The following is a 16,226-nucleotide window of genomic DNA, read 5'->3' as shown; positions in this document are numbered from 1 at the left end:
TCAGGAAGGGCCTTGATTCACCCCAACAGATGGCACAACTGGTGAAAAGTTAAAAACCAGATGGCACAACTGGTGAAAGGCTAAAAACCAGCAGCTCCTCCCAAGGCCAAGTAACCCCAAAGACTCAATAGGCCTTGACAGTAAGTAAAAAGGAAAATAGTTAATTTTTTTATTATTGTTGTTTTGAGACAGGGTCTCTCTATCTAGCCTTGGCTGGTCTGGAACTTGTTATGTAGACCAGGCTGGCCTCCAACTCATAGTGATCTGCCTGCATCTGCCTCCTGATTGCTATGATTAAAGACATGTGCCACCACACCTGGCTTAAAAACAGTTTTGGTCAACAGCATGGTCTTAAACACCTGTTTTAGTTTCCCTCCTGTTGCTGTGATAAAATGTTCTTACCAGGGCTGGAGAGATGGCTCAGAGGTTAAGAGCACTGGCTTCTCTTCCAGAGGTCCTGAGTTCAATTCTCAGCAACCGCATGGTGGCTCACAACCACCTATAATGAGATCGGGTGCCCTCTTCTGGCCTTCAGGCACACATGCAGGCAGAGCACAGTGTACATACTAAATAAAGAAATCTTAAAAAAAAAAAAAAAGTTCTTACCAAAAGAAACTTAAGGAAGGAAATGGTGGTACTTTACTGACAGTCTCCCCCACCCACTTCATGGTTTTCCCCTTAAATTAAAAACTGAAAGACAGTGTGTACCACATGTGTATGGGTACCCATGGAGTCTAGAAGAGAGTGCTGGATGCCCTGGAGCTGGAGTTACAGGTGGCTGTGAGCCATCTAACATGGGTGCTGTGAATGGAACAGTGGCTCTTACCCACTGAGTCGTCTCTCTAGCCCCTCATGTTGTGTTTTTTGAAATAGAGTCTTACTATACAGCCCAGGTTGGCCTCAAACTTGCTTTCCTGATTAGTTTCCTAAATCCTGGGATTAAGGCTTTTCCTTGTTAATTGATCTTTGACAAGGGTACCAAGTCCATTCAAAGGACAGACTTCAAACAATGCTGGGACAAATAGATCTCCATATACCAAAAGGATGAGGTGGGACATACAAAAATATGAACTGTTAATCCCAGCACTCGGGAGGCAGAGCCAGGCGGATCTCTGTGAGTTCGAGGCCAGTTCCAGGAAAGGCGCAAAGCTACACAGAGAAACCCTGTCTCGAAAAACCAAAAAAAAAAAAAAAAAAATGAACTGAAAAAGTGGATCAAAGACAACTAAAACTTAGGGCCAGCAAGATGGTTCAGAGGGTAAGGGTGATTGCTGCCAAGCTTGATGATCCAAGTTCCATTCCTGAAAACCACATGGTAAAAGAGAGAACTGACTCCCACAATGTTCTTCTGACCTCTGTACACATGCTGTGGCTCATGTGCACCTATACAGGCACAGACACAATACAGGAATGAATAAAAACTTACACTGTAAGACTTTCAAGAAAAAAAAAAAAATACGTACAGCCGGGTGGTGGCGGCACACGCCCAGCACTCGGGAGGCAGAGCCAGGCGGATCTCTGTGAGTGCGAGGCCAGTCTGGGCTACAGAGTGAGTTCCAGGACAGGCACCAAAACTACACAGAGAAAACCTGTCTCAAAAAAACCAAAAAGAAAAAAAAACCAAAAAGAAAAAACAAACAAACAAACAAACAAAAAAAAGGTACATGAAAAGTAACTTAGTATCACTGGTCAGTAAGCCCTTAGGAAAATGTACATTAAAAACACATTATCTTTCCACACCTGCTAGGATGGTGACAAAGTAAAAACAACAAGGAAAGCAAGCATTCCTAAAACACGTGGAAAAGTTTGGTGGTGCTTCCTGAAAAAGTTAAAGGTAGCTAGCTACCAAATATCTCAACAAACCCACTCGTAGGACTCCCAGAGTTCAAGAGAATAGCATTATTTGCTTGAGGCTGAGGTTTTTGTAGCTAAGGACAGGGAGAAGGGGAGAGAGAGAGATTTACTTGAAGACGAATGAGGAAGGTAGCTGTTTTCCTTAGATAAACGGTTTGTCTGTTGTCTTTTTTGCCATCACTGGGTGTCTGGAGTTGGGCCAGTGGCCCTCCTGCAATCCTCAAATACCTGCTTCCTGGAACTTTGAGCTCAGTTTCAGGACCTTACTTTTTTTGGGGGTGGGGTGGGGGTAGAGGGAATTCATGTTTCAATTTGAAGGAAATGTCTCACAGCAAGCTTAAGTGTGTTAAGTATGGGTAGTATAACCATTATACTATCTGGTTCCAGAGGTAAGTTTGTCTCTTTAAAGGTGTGACACTGTTTGCTCTGTCACACTCACCACCATTAAACCTGCTGCTGTTACTGAAAGGAAAAGTACTGGCTCAGGACCCCCAGGAGCCAGGCTCGCCATGCTCGCCAGGCTCGAGCTGACCAGAGTTCCTTCAGCTACTGTTATTGTTAGTGGGGGGTTGGATTTTTAAGTAAGGTTTCATTCAGGTAGCTGAGGTTGACCATAAAGTTGCTAGGTAGTGGAGGCTGGCCATAAATTCTTTTTTCTTTCTCTCCTTGAGTGCCTAGGTCCTATGCCCTGATCACGCATAATCAGAACTACAAACCCACCTCTTTGGCATTAAATAACAACTACTCTAGCTATTTGAGGTCACCAAGTTCTCATCTTTTATTTCTTCTTATAAACTTATAAAAATCCTCAAAATGTGGCTGACCAGGGAACAAGACTGAGCTCCATAATGACTGATCCCCTTTCTTTCTCTACCTACCCCCATTCTCCCTACATAATCTTCCATCTCATCAGATGGAAGACTGTCTTCTAAGATTGCCAGCTCTCTGAATAAAGCACTGTTTTAAAGATTCAGTTCCTATGTACACATTGGTATCTGCAAAGAAGCAACAAACTGTTATTCCAGCTTTGGCATTCTGGTTACAGTAGATGTTTTCTACATGCCATGATGTTACATTATTAAGAATCCCTGGCTCGCCGGGCGGTGGTGGCGCACGCCTTTAATCCCAGCACTCGGGAGGCAGAGCCAGGCGGATCTCTGTGAGTTCGAGGTCAGCCTGGACTACCAAGTGAGTTCCAGGAAAGGCGCAAAGCTACACAGAGAAACCCTGTCTCGAAAAACCAAAAAAAAAAAAAAAAAAAAAGAATCCCTGGCTCAAGCTGGGTGGTGGTGGCACAAGTCTTTAATCCCAGCACTTGGGAGGTAGAGGCAGGTGGATCTCGGTGAGTTCAAGGCCATCCTGGTCTACAAATCGAGTTCCAGGACAGTTAGGACTGTTACACAGAGAAACCCTGTCTTGAAAAATCAGAAAAAAAGAAAATCCCTGGCTCAGAGGTTAAGAGCACTCATTGCTCTTCCAGAGGTTCTGAGTTCAATTCCCAGCAACCACATGGTGGCTCACAATCATCTATAATGAGATCTGGCACCCTCTATACTGGCCTGCAGGCAGAACACTGAATATATAATAAATACATAAATCTTTTTTTTTTTTTTAAAAAAGAAAGAAAGAAAAAAAAATCCCTGGCTTGGTCTACATAGTGAGTTCCAGGACAGCCAGAACTACACCACAGAGACACCCGTCTTGAAAAAAACAAAACAAAACAAAAAAAACCCAAACAAACAAAAAATAAGGAAAAGGAAACAGAGACAGAGACAGGGAGAAGAGTATCCCAGGCCTAGTGGGGAGAAGTATGTGTGTGTGTGTGTGTGTGTGTGTGTGTGTGTGTGTGTGTGTGGCGGGGGAAGATTACTTAAAATAGACATTTAAGGGGCTGGAGAGATGGCTCAATGGTTAGGAGCACTTGTTGCTCTTCCAGAGGACCAGGGTTTGATTCCCAGCACCCACACGGTGGCTCACAACCGTTTGTACTTTCAGTTCTAGGGGATCTGATGCCTACTTCTGGCCTCCATGGGCATACAGGCAGGCAAAACACTCATAGAAACCCCGCCCCCAAAGACATTTAAGCAGTGGTTAGGCTGGATGTGAAACATAATAGCAGTACTTGGAAGGCAGAGGCAGAGCTCTTGTTTGTTCAAGGCCAGCCTGGTCTACCTAGCCAGAGCTACATAGTGAGACCCTGTCTCAAAAAGAGAAGAAATTACTATCAAGGATATTCCACACTTTAAAGAGGTAGAGTCGAGGGCCAGCGCCCACACAACCTTGGCTCCCCTCCCACTATTTCAGAACTGGAGGCAGAGGTCAAGAGAAAGAAACAGCTCATAGGAAGGCCCTCCAACTGAGTGATAATGCAACACTTCTTGGGGCTCTACCCTTTTTATTTCCCCTTTTTCCTCTGTCAAGAGACAGTCGTATCTCTTGTGCATCTTGGAATCAGTCTACAGGAGTCGAAAATGACTTTCCCTTAGTGTTACCCCTAGGGTGCCACGGAAACATAAAGTAAGGATCGATAAGCAAGGTTGGAACGCCAAGTTTAAGGAGTTTGGTACGGGTTTTCAACTCAACTGAACTTCAGATTCACCAAGAAAGAATGTTAAAATACATGTTTGCTCACAGTCGCTCCAGAACCAAAGAAGAGCCATCGCCCACAGGTATTTGAGACGATCAGACAGAGACGGTGGGCAAAGATCTATTAAATGCCCTTAAGGGCCTACATTTAAAGCGCCTGCAGTCCCGAGGAGAGGGCGGATGGGAGGGGGCCTCCGCCAGGCTGTAGGCGGAGTCGCTTTCGCCTCGGATTTGGGTACCCAACGACAAGGTGGGCGTTCCTCAAGGAAGCCGAACCGAAATGCTTCTTACCCGCCGCATACGACCATTGGACAGCAAGTCGGCGATCCCCTTGGCAGCGTCGTTTTTCTCCGCCACACAGAGAACTTTTCGTACTCCTCGGAAGGCCACTTCCATGGCAGCGCGGGACAAGGCACGGCCTCCAGGCCGTCGCTGCCACTGGAACGCTAAGAGAGTGACTGGGAAGATCATTACCTAGGCCCTGCGCCAGCAGCCACTCCACGGTGCCCCGTACATACTGGGCAACCCAGAGGAGAAGCCACGAGGCACCCCTCCGAAAGCCCCCTTAATAATGCACCTTTCCCAGGCCACTGCTGCCTCTGCGTGGAATCTGCACCCCAGAGTCCCGCTTAAACTCCCGCTCACAGGCAACTTCCGCTAACCGAGCAGTCTCAAACTACAACTCCCAGAATGCTTCCTGCCCCGGCACGCTCACCCAACACCGTTTCTCCTCCTCCCTTCCAACCTACGGTATCCTACTTTCCCTTTCTTTAGGACAGTGGTTGGTTAATGGGACTTGTCCTCAGGAAGGACTGATTGACAGCGCCTCTTAAAAAGAGCCACTTACTCGGAAGTCAGTGTGAGCGTTTCCGGGTCACGCAACGCTGACGCTTGGGAGTCATGTGATACCAAGATGGTGGTGCCGCGGTAGCTTCCCAGGGACAGTACAGTCCTAGGAGCCGCGACAGTTTCTGCCCTTAGGTCGTGGGGAGGACCATTTAACTGACTGTTCGGCCGCCCGTGACTAGGATTAAGGACCTGATCAGAGCTGGGGCTGTTGATGTCACTGGTAGGTTCCGGGGAGTGCTGGTGACCTCGGTTCAGAAGCCTTGCGCCGGCCGGGGAAACAGAGAGCGGCTCGCCTCCTCCGTCATCTGGGCTTGCAGCTTTGGAGTTCATGAGGCTTCCCAGGTCTTCCCAGGTCCCAAACCCTGCTAATCTTCTGGAATTTGAATTTTTGGGTGTGTGAGAGGCAGCTTAGGACCCTTGGAAGTGCAAAGAAGGCCGCAAGAGCTTCGCTTCCTCATCCAGAGGCCGGACTTCCCCGCCGACTAACTCCGCGTTATTTTCTGTTTCCTCTCAATGTTCTCTCCGTATTTCAGGAAATATGATCAGCGCCCCTGATGTGGTGGCCTTCACCAAGGAAGACGAGTACGAGGAGGAGCCGTATAATGAGCCCGCCTTGCCGGAGGAGTACTCAGTACCTCTCTTCCCCTATGCCAGCCAGGGGGCTAACCCCTGGTCTAAACTGTCCGGGGCCAAGTTCTCCAGGGACTTCATTCTTATTTCCGAGTTCTCTGAGCAGGTGGGACCCCAGCCCTTGCTGACCATCCCCAATGATACCAAAGTTTTCGGCACTTTTGATCTCAATTACTTCTCTTTGCGGATCATGTCAGTGGATTACCAGGCTTCATTCGTGGGTCATCCTCCGGGTTCTGCCTACCCCAAGTTGAACTTTGTGGAGGACTCCAAGGTGGTGCTGGGAGACTCTAAGGAAGGGGCCTTTGCATATGTGCACCACCTTACTTTGTATGACCTGGAGGCCCGTGGCTTTGTGAGGCCCTTTTGTATGGCTTATATCTCTGCAGACCAGCATAAAATCATGCAGCAATTCCAGGAGCTTTCAGCTGAATTTTCCAAAGCATCTGAGTGCTTAAAGATGGGTAACAGGAAGGCATTTGCTGGGGAACTTGAAAAAAAGCTGAAAGACTTGGATTACACAAGGACAGTGCTGCACACAGAAACTGAGATCCAGAAGAAAGCCAACGACAAAGGTTTTTATACATCTCAGGCAATTGAGAAAGCCAATGAACTGGCCAATGTGGAGAAGTCCATCATTGAGCATCAAGATTTGCTGAGGCAGATCCGCTCATACCCTCGTCAGAAGATGAAGATGCCTGATTTGCATCCTGGTGAGGTGGAGCATACCCAAGACCAGGCTGAGCAGGTATCTACTACCTCTAACCCTGAGGAGTCAGCTAATGCAGACCTTTATACCTGCAGACCGGCTTACACCCCCAAACTCATCAAAGCAAAATCCACCAAGTGTTTTGACAAGAAGTTGAAGACCTTAGAGGAACTCTGTGACACGGAGTATTTCACTCAAACCCTGGCCCAGCTTAGCCACATTGAACACATGTTCAGAGGAGACCTGTGCTACCTCCTGACCAGTCAGATTGACAGAGCACTTCGAAAACAACAGCACATCACGAATTTCCTCTTTGAAGACTTCATGGAGGTTGATGACAGGATGGAGAAACAAGAGAATGTGCCCTCTCAGCCCAGTCAGGACAGGCTGCCGTCCAGGCCTTTGGAAGAATGCCCCATTCCTAAAGTGTTGATTAGTGTTGGTTCTTACAAGTCCAGTGTGGAGTCTGTGTTGATCAAGATGGAGCAGGAACTTGGCGATGGAGAGTACAAGGAGGTGGAGGCACCAGAGTCAAGCAGTTTTGACCCCCAAGAAAACCTGGACTACCTGGATATGGATATGAAAGGGAGTGTCAGCAGTGGGGAGAGCATCGAGGTTCTGGGCACCGAGAAGTCATCTTCTGTGCTGTCTAAATCTGACAGCCAGGCCAGCCTCACGGTGCCATTGAGCCCCCATGTAGTCCGTAGCAAGGCAGTCAGCCACAGGACAATCAGTGAGGACAGTATTGAAGTCCTAAGCACCTGCCCATCTGAGGCCCTCATTCCTGATGACTTTAAGGCCAGCTACCCAAGTGCCATTAATGAGGAGGAAACCTATGCAGATAATGAGGGGGCCATCCATTTCGAGGCAAGTGTCGGCCCACCAGAACTGGGTGAGACTCAGGAGGGCAGCTTGGAAAATACCCCATCTCAAGTAGACTCCAGCTGCTGTATTGGAAAGGAGAGTGAAGGTCAGCTGGTTCCTCTGCCCACCCCAGCTTATACTCTCTCTGATGAGGATGGTGTGGTGAGCATCCCCCCACAGCGCTACGGGCAGAAGGACCCAGGGCTCCATGTGGACGCCACGATGGAAAACACTGACCCTTCTCTCCGAGACAACGGTTGTGAAATGTTCCCAGCTTATGAGCTGGATCCAAGCTGCCTTCTGGCTAGCCGAGATGTCAGTAAGACAAGCCTGGATAACTACTCGGATACCACTAGCTACATGAGCAGTGTGGCCTCTACCAGCTCGGACAGAACCCCCTCTGCTCACTCTGCTAGCCTGTCCTCTGACAGACACAAAAAGAGAGCTGGCCAGAATGCCTTAAAATTCATCCGCCAGTACCCTTTTGCCCACCCAGCCATCTACTCCCTGCTTAGTGGGAGGACACTTGTGGTCCTGGGCGAAGATGAAACCATAGTCAGGAAGCTTGTAACTGCACTGTCCATCTTTGTGCCCAGCTGTGGCTACTGTGCCAAGCCAGTGAAGCACTGGATTTCCTCCCCTTTGCATATTATGGATTTTCAGAAGTGGAAGCTTATTGGCCTACAGAGGTAACTGGTGCCAGGTGGTGGGGAAGAGCGCTAGACATTAAGAGATGAAGCAGGTTGTCCTGTGGACCCCAGGAAAGGGAAGCTTGCTTTCTGGACAATGGATAATCCAACTCACTGCTCTTACCTTTGGCAAATCCCTCTTGATTCCGTTGCCTTCTCTATCATGGGGAGGGGGTTCACAGTTGCTAAGTGACTGCCAATGCTGGCACCTTCCTGCTTCCATGTCAGAAGTGTTTGAGAGAATTATTCTTTGTGTATGTGTTTGGTGCTAGCAATAGAACCCAGGGCCTGCATAAGCTAGGCAGACGTACTTCTGAATTATATTCCCTTTCCCTGGGGGAATTTTTTAAATTGTGAATTCCCAGTCAGATTCTAAATCGGTTGGTCTGTCTGAGATAAGAACTGGAGTCTTGGTCCAGTGAAATCAGAGAATGATTCGACTTGGAGATCTTATGTTCATTCTGACTCCAGTTCACATTGGCATAAAGAATTGTGGCTGTCACTGTGAAAGATAGCCCCAGTAGCCTGTATCCTGCTACTGGATTTACTCTGGAAGTCGAGGGGTCCCAAGAGCTTGTGCTCCCCCATTTGAAGTTACGGTGTTTCCTTACCATGGCTCATTCACACAAGTATTTGGGCAGGTCACTCCTGTGTTCCAAGAAAATAGGAAAATAGAGTACACTTATTGGTCATTTGCTAAGTATTGTGAGGCTAGTGAAGTACCAGCCTCTGCCCAGCCCCTGAATTACAAGGTAATCCAGCCATGTGGACTCTGGCCCCCATCCTGTCACCATGCCACCAGCTTAAGCCCTCTGAGGCTAGTTCCTTCACTGTAGTCAGCTGGCAGGTCTCTTATGAGAGCAGATGCCTAATCACTGACTAGTCTCTACAAGTGTGCACTCTAAAAATGAAGGAGTCAGGCAGGGCACAGAATCTCAAGCAGGGAGGTATCCGGTAGCACGAGATACGAGGTGAGCATCCCACTGAGGGGCACAAATGGTGGCAATGCTCCTACACGAGTGTCAGTGCCTACACAGTGCCTCTGCTCCAAGGGATGATCTCCCTGGGCAGGAACCAGGAGTGGCATGGCAAATGGGTAGGTCACAGCTGACTCAGAGAAGCCCTGGGGGAAGTGAGCTGAAACCGTGACACTGGGACACCAGGAGGTGAGAACTGTGGGGGGGTGATGGTTGCAGAGAGAGCAGGAGTCTCGGTCACTGCTGACATTGCCCCTCACTGTGGTGGATCTGGACTCCTCAAACTGTGTTGTGTACCTCTGTGCAGAGAGCTCTCAGAAGGGCCCAGATGGGGACAGTGGTACTTCAGAACAGTACCTGGCCTTAGTGAGTAGCTGTGTGGAGGCCAGTCTAGGCTGTATTAGCAAGACATTGGCTTTAAAAAGAAAAAGAAAGAAAAAAAAAAATGATGCGGAAGACATTGGCTTTAAAAAGAAAAAAAAGTGATGCGGAAAGGTGCGTTTGTGTAGTGGCCGTCTTGTCCCCAGATGTGGAGTGAGAGGTGCGTTTGTGTAGTGGCCGTCTTGTCCCCAGATGTGGAGTGAGAGGTGCGTTTGTGTAGTGGCCGTCTTGTCCCCAGATGTGGAGTGAGAGGTGCGTTTGTGTAGTGGCCGTCTTGTCCCCAGATGTGGAGTGAGAGGTGCGTTTGTGTAGTGGCCCTCTTGTCCCCAGATGTGGAGTGAGAGGTGCGTTTGTGTAGTGGCCGTCTTGTCCCCAGATGTGGAGTGAGAGGTGCGTTTGTGTAGTGGCCGTCTTGTCCCCAGATGTGGAGTGAGAGGTGCGTTTGGGTAGTGGCCGTCTTGTCCCCAGATGTGGAGTGAGAGGTGCGTTTGGGTAGTGGCCCTCTTGTCCACAGAGCTGTGAGCAGCCGCAGGACTATTTCTATGAGCAGGGTTCATCTGGCTCCTCAAGTCCTGGCTTCTTCACATGGAACTGCTCAAATACAGTTTTTAAAGAATCTCACTTGAAGCCGGGCATGGTGGTACACACCTTTAGTCCCAGCACTTGGGAGGCAGAGGCAGGCGGATCTCTATGAGTTCGAGGCCAGCCTGGTCTACAGAGTGAGTTCCAGGAAAGGCTTAAAGCTACACAGAGAAACCCTGTCTCAGGAAAAACAAAAACAAAAAAACAACTAAGCATGCAGGTCAGCCACATGGTGGACAAGAAGCCAGCTGGCAGGGAGGGGGGCATTACAGAGCAAAGGTCAATATTAGGGAAAGCATGCTTAGAACAGAGGTGGGAAGAAAAGGAACAGGCTTTTCTGAGAAGCTGGTTTTTAGGAACAGCCTCAGAGCTGAACAGCACTTGGCCTGTTCCACTTCACCACTGAAACACATGCTGCTGGGCAGTAGGGACAGACCACCATGGAGATGCCGCCCGGGCTGCAGGATGGAGAATTCCTCAGCAGCACCCCTGAGAGCCAGACCCATCCTAATGTGGCTTAGTTTGTCACTCTGGTGACTCCATGAAGAATTAACAGTGAGGAGTATCTCCATCTCAGAGATGAGGCTCACAAAGTGTAAAGGAGATTGACTGAGCTAATAGTCCAGAGATGAGGGAGGCCTGAAAGTGCTTCAGTCTGGTGTGAGGAGTTTTCAGAGGCCATCAGGAAAGTGCCCAGGGCCTCAGAACCAAAGCATCTGAACTTCCTCTAGGGCCAGTGTATGCTAGTTGGGTGCGAGTTAGTTTGGTGACGGTGTGCCTCATCTCTTAACTATCTGCCTCCATTTTTCTAACCCTTGCCTTTTTTTCTGACCTTGGCCTATCTCTTTCAGGGTGGCCTCCCCTGCCAGTATGGGTACCCTCCATACCCTGAGCCGTTACAGCCGCTATACAAGCATCCTGGACCTGGACAGCAAGACCCTACGCTGTCCCCTGTACAGGGGTACACTGGTGCCCCGCCTGGCTGACCATCGCACTCAGATCAAGCGAGGCAGCACGTACTACCTGCACGTCCAGAGCATGCTCACCCAGCTCTGCTCCAAGGCATTCCTCTACACTTTCTGCCACCCCCTGCATCTGCCTGCCCACAGTGAGGAGACCCAGGAAGCAGTGGCCAGCAGACAAACCAGCTTCCTAAAGCTCAACCTGGGGCTAGTGAATGAGGACATCAGAGTGGTGCAGTACCTGGCTGAGCTGTTGAAACTGCACTACATGCAGGAGTCGCCTGGGACCACCCACCCCCTGCTCAGGTTTGACTATGTCCCCAGCTTTTTGTACAAAATCTAAGGGTTCCAGCCACTGTGACCAAGACCTGTGACTCAGTACGGGGAGGGAGAAGGGTTGGTGTGACTAAATACTTGCCTGAGCTGGAGTGTTGAGCTTTCTGGTGTCAGCAGAAGGAAACAGGTGGCAGTTGTGGTTCCCATCTAGTCCTGGGCAGTGTGTGAAGTGGGCCGAGCAGAGGTGGAGCCTGGCTCCCCAGAGGTGGCTGGAAGAACAGCAGCTGCTCTTGGTTCCATGGGGAAGTGGCCACCAAATAAGGGGGTGTCCTTAATTTCCCAAGGATCAGCAGTCTGGGCAGGAAGAGAAAGCTCCAGACCCTGTGGGGCTGGAGCAGATGAGGCTAAGTAGCCAAAGCCCAGATGACACCTGAGTGGCAGAATCAGCCTGGGAACTGGTGTATAGGACACAGGACAGCCATCGTCTCCATCTACCTCTACCAAGGCCCTGTACTTGGCTTCCTGGACCCCAGCAACTGAGGGGAGGCTCCTGAACAAGGACACGGAGGAACCAGTGCTCTGGTCAGTTGGAGAAAGACACACCTGGGCTGTGGGGGATGCAGACCACAAGTGGCCCCTTCCCCTATCTTCCCTGTCAAGGAAGTGCTCATTGAGTCCCCAGGGGTCATTCCTTACAGGGGTCCTGGATGTGAAGCAGATGTCACACGGCTACAGCCAGAACTACATTGGGAGCTGTAGATAAAGCAGGCCATAGGCCATTCCTCACTGTCTATGACAGGAGCTGCCTACGGGCTCTTCTCAGCCAGGACATTAACCCAGACACCCCTGGAAAGGTCTGCAGCACTGTTACCTCTCCTGGTGGCTGTGGGCTTGGTGACAACTGAGGTCTGGTTGGCTAGCTCATGTTCTGACCGGAACTTAGGAGCAAGGATATCCTGTACCAGCTCCTGAGTGGCTGTCATTAGACCTACATCTGGGAGGCACCTCCATCCTTACAATCATCCACATGTGAGTGGTCCCCACCTGACCCACAGGTGGCCATCGTCATGACCTCCCCAAGACCTCCATTGCAGCTGCTCCTCTTATGCTCCATGTGCTGCATGGAGTGAGTGCTCCTCACAATCCTGAAAATGTGAGACCTGTTGAAAACGTGTTCTCCCTAAATAGGAGCAGCTCTGGTCATAACTGCTTTTTAATTAGCTAAAGACAAAAACAAAACCCTGTAGTAAATGGGACCCAGGTCGGCCCCGTGCATGCATCTGTTAGGTGCTGTGTTCCCTGCACAGGTCTGTCAGCTGGTCACACCACTGAGGTCTCTCACGAGAAGGAACCCTGCAGAAGCCAAATAACCAAAGATGGCTTGCAGCATGCCACTCCTGTGTCACGTTTCTTGCCCAGGTCTTTGACACAAAGTTGCAACCTGTTGGTTCTGGTCCATGGCTTCAGGTCATGATCCCCACTTCACTCTAGACAGTAGTATGTGGTTTTGCTTCTGAGACTCTGACAGAGAACCAAGATTTTGTCACTGTCTCTTACAGGTATTTACAGACACCTTAGCAGCTGTGGTTTCCCCTCATGGGCTCCCCCATCTGCTATTGCTTCTTAGTGTTCTAGATGCCACTTTGACTGGTTGGCTAGTTTCCTCAGGAGCCAGGCTGGGAGGTGGTCAGTTGCTGTTGCTACTGCCTCAGCATGGGGACTCGAAGGTGAACACTGTGTTCCCTGCACTAAGAAAGGCGAATGAGCTGCAGCCACGCTTGGCCTTGTGGATACTAAAAGCACAGACTTGAGTTGTCTCAAGTGGAGCTCCTTGGATCTCGCTGGCATTCATCCACAGGTGACTCAGAAGACAAAGCCAAGCCTGGTGTGGAGTGGGCAGAACAGTCTTGTGGAGCAGCTGTGGAAATGGCAAACAGGTGCCTGGCTTCAATGGCTCCTCACTAAGTACACACTGACAAGGGGTCCAAGTCCAGGATTTACTTTTTTGTTTTGTTTTGGAGACAGGATCTCATGTAACTCAGGTTGGGTTCAAATTCAGTATGTACCAGGGATAACCCTGAACTCTTGATCCTTCTGCCTCTACATCCCGATGGCTGAGACTATAGGCATGCTACCAGACCTGATGTCTGCAATGAAACTTAGTTTTAAAACTTTGTTGTGGTGATTTGAAAGGATTGCTTACTGCTGAAAGCATGCTTCCTCTCAGAGGGTATTAGCCATTGGGACTGAGTTTGGACAGAGGAGAACTGGCATCTTCTATAAGTAGTGTATCTATACACCTTGATGCTATGGAGACCTATGCAGCAGGACTCAACTCCTGACATTTCCATTAGGTCGTTGGGTGTGATGGCACACACTAATCCCAGCATTCAAGAGGCAGAGGCAGGTGGATCTCTGTAAGCTAGAGGTCACCCTGATCTACATGAGTTCCAGGCCAGCCAGGGCTACATGATGACACCCTTTCTCAAAGAACAAAAGGTTTCACCACCCTTTCTCAAGTTCTAGGCTAGTAAGGCTTTTGTTTGTTTTGTTCTTTTGAGACAGTCTCATATAGCCCAGGCTAAGGATGACTTTGAACTTCTGATCCTCCTGCCTCCACATGCTGAGATTGCAGGACTGTCATGCCTAGATTGTACAGTTTTGGGGAATGAACCCAGGGCTTTATAAATACTAGGCAAGCACCCTACCAGCTGAGCTACATCCTAGCCTAGATAATTTAAATTATACTATGAAAAACACTTCACAGAAAGATAATAGACCTCCTTCTTTATTCCTATCATTTTGATTCCTAACACTAAAACTGCTAAGTCAGGTTTCTTTCAACTTGACTACCAAGCAATTACTTCCCTTCCTGTTTTTAAAGCTGTCTACTTTAAGAACCACCCAACTGAGCTGGTGTATTACACTTCTATCGTTGTACAAGTAATGCTTATACATTACTGAACATTCACATGCTCCATTGTTGAGGTCAGTCCATGGTCTTCTGTATGGGGGATATATGGAATATACTGGCTTGAGTTGCCACCTTCTGCCTCACCATTTCCCTTCAGTAGAACCTTGAATTAACAATGTTTTAACTCAGCCAGGTGGTGGTAGCACATGCCTTTAATCCCAGCACTTGGGAGGCAGAGGCAGGCGCATCTCTGGGTTCAAGACCAGACTGGTCTACATAAGAGCTTGTCTCAAAAACAAATACTTTAACCTCTCCATGATTTGCTACTGAAGTAGCTGAAGTTACTCTTAAACTTGGAACTGGACTTCATTTGTGACCTGTCATTCCTGATTTGATCTTTAACTCCTCTTTTACTTTAGGGTTTCAACCTTATCTGAATTAGTTCCCATCTCATAACCCTAGGAAAGCCAGGAGACCTCCCTTCGCCCTTGCCAAGTATCAAAGCCAACAGTGCTGTGTGGTACCAGGAGAGCTGCTATCTTGTGTGCATCTTGGCCACTGGCCTGTTTTGCTCAGTGCATGCCACTCCCCAGCCTGAGTGCTACATATTGGACCAATGTCCTGTGCTACAGCCACCATGGTTTATCTCCCAGATGGTTGGGTTGGGTAGCAGTAGCTCACCCAGTTGGGGATGACGCATCAAATCAGGTATGCAAGGCCTCTGGAAGTACCAAATCCTCATGGCAGTAGGCCATGCGAGATACTTTCTACTTCTCCCTAGAAAGCTCCTGAGAAAGTGCCTTGGCTTGTACTTTGAAACAAATTAGCCAGCTTTCTGGCTTTACCCTAATACTGTGATCAAATTGGAATTTTTAAGGGACACACTCATACTTAGGCTGCAGAAAGGAGAGATTAGATTTCTTTTGCTCTGAAAACAAAGCCTTGCTTGAGCTTAAACAGTTTCCCCGAGCCCTTGGCCCACTATGGTTTGGTTAAGTTAAAGCTTTGGGAAGGAACAGCAGGAAGAGATGAGCTGTAGCAGTGGGGGAAAAGCGTCCTGCAGAGGCCCTACTTGGAGCTGTCTTCACCTGGGCAGGAAGAATTAAGTTCCTGGAATCAAGATTGCTAAGGCAGTGCAGCAGCCCCACAATCGGAGATGAGGGGACCAGTATGCCACCACACCCCATGGAAATGGACCAGCTCCCAAGGAGCCTTGGCCAAACTATCTTCTGGACAGCTGGACTGCGGCATACAGCAGTTAGCAAGCGGCACGGTGTGCGATGAACTCTTGTTATTTTCTAAGACGCTATTTTATTACTGCATGTCCCGCCATGTCTGTGAGTATGTGTCCAAAGCTGCAAGCTGCAGTCACAGTACTGGAACAGGGCACTGCACTGCTGACGTGACTGTCCCACAGGCATTATGCACAAGTTTAACCAGAGTAAATGCCAAACAAATAGTATGAGGAGTGTACTTTTTAAGATATTAATTTATTTGAGTTCAAATATTTTTAAAATATAAAAACTGGTTGTATTTTTTAAAGCTATAATTCTTGTAGACATTCTGTGGGTAAAAATTGGATTGTGTGTATTAAGAAGTCACCAATGGTTTGCAATTCAGCTATGTAAAAATAAAGACTCTTTGGGAAGGTAGCATTTGGGCTCCTAATTATAAGAAGCTGGTTATCTCAGGAAGGTGGAACACAAAGAAAGCCTTTGGCCTCTGCTGATTCTGAAACCAGAATGGGATTTGCACATCATAGAAATAGCCAGTTCTACAAGGCTGTTTGTGTGGTAGGCATGAGCCCAGGACATCATATACACTGAATGTGCAATGCCTCTAAGTGACACCTCTAGCCTTCTGTAACATACCTCAAGCTGCTGACTGACAGTCATTTTTCCTTTTTTTCTTTTCTTTTGAGACAGGGTTTCTCTGTGTAGTTTTGTGCCTTTC

The 16,226-nt window shown here is 48.6% G+C and overlaps 2 protein-coding genes across 5 annotated transcripts in view; one reads left to right on the top strand and one right to left on the bottom strand.

Moving 5' to 3' along the window:
• The window catches only part of Top3a (DNA topoisomerase III alpha), a 54,024-nt gene extending 48,796 nt beyond the window's left edge, over positions 1-5,228 (bottom strand). For 2 of the 3 annotated variants that reach the window (XM_052757280.1, XM_052757281.1), the window contains exon 1: positions 4,732-5,228. In XM_052757280.1, the coding sequence (XP_052613240.1) occupies positions 4,732-4,911 (180 nt within the window). In that variant the 5' untranslated portion in view covers positions 4,912-5,228. The remainder of the gene's footprint in view (positions 1-4,731) is intronic. The other variant, XM_052757282.1, reaches the window with a different exon arrangement.
• Positions 5,229-5,362: 134 nt separating this feature from the next.
• Positions 5,363-15,925, top strand: Smcr8 (SMCR8-C9orf72 complex subunit). 2 transcript variants are annotated; one of them, XM_052757284.1, is made up of 3 exons: positions 5,363-5,509; positions 5,823-8,181; positions 10,973-15,925. In XM_052757284.1, the coding sequence occupies exons 2-3, from the start codon at positions 5,828-5,830 to the stop codon at positions 11,424-11,426; spliced, it is 2,808 nt and encodes a 935-aa protein (XP_052613244.1). In that variant the 5' UTR covers positions 5,363-5,509; positions 5,823-5,827; the 3' UTR covers positions 11,427-15,925. The 2 variants fall into 2 exon arrangements, with proteins under 2 accessions (XP_052613244.1, XP_052613243.1); XM_052757283.1 differs by having other exon boundaries at positions 5,363-8,181.
• The last annotated feature ends 301 nt before the right edge of the window (positions 15,926-16,226 follow it).

This window comes from Peromyscus californicus, unplaced genomic scaffold, assembly GCF_007827085.1.
Source record: "Peromyscus californicus insignis strain IS unplaced genomic scaffold, ASM782708v3 Scaffold_3__1_contigs__length_106647218, whole genome shotgun sequence".
NCBI classification, from domain to species: Eukaryota; Metazoa; Chordata; class Mammalia; order Rodentia; family Cricetidae; genus Peromyscus; species Peromyscus californicus.
Note: the sequence above shows the minus strand (reverse complement) of the source record. Positions and strands in the feature narration are given on the sequence as shown.

What these genes read in the sequence shown, in the direction of transcription:
- Smcr8 (XM_052757284.1), top strand. Translation starts at nt 5,828, where the DNA reads ATGATCAGCGCCCCTGATGTGGTGGCCTTCACCAAGGAAGACGAGTAC. An exon ending in AAGCTTATTGGCCTACAGAG is followed by an intron (nt 8,182 to 10,972) that starts GTAACTGGTGCC and finishes TATCTCTTTCAG; the next exon opens with GGTGGCCTCCCCTGCCAGTA.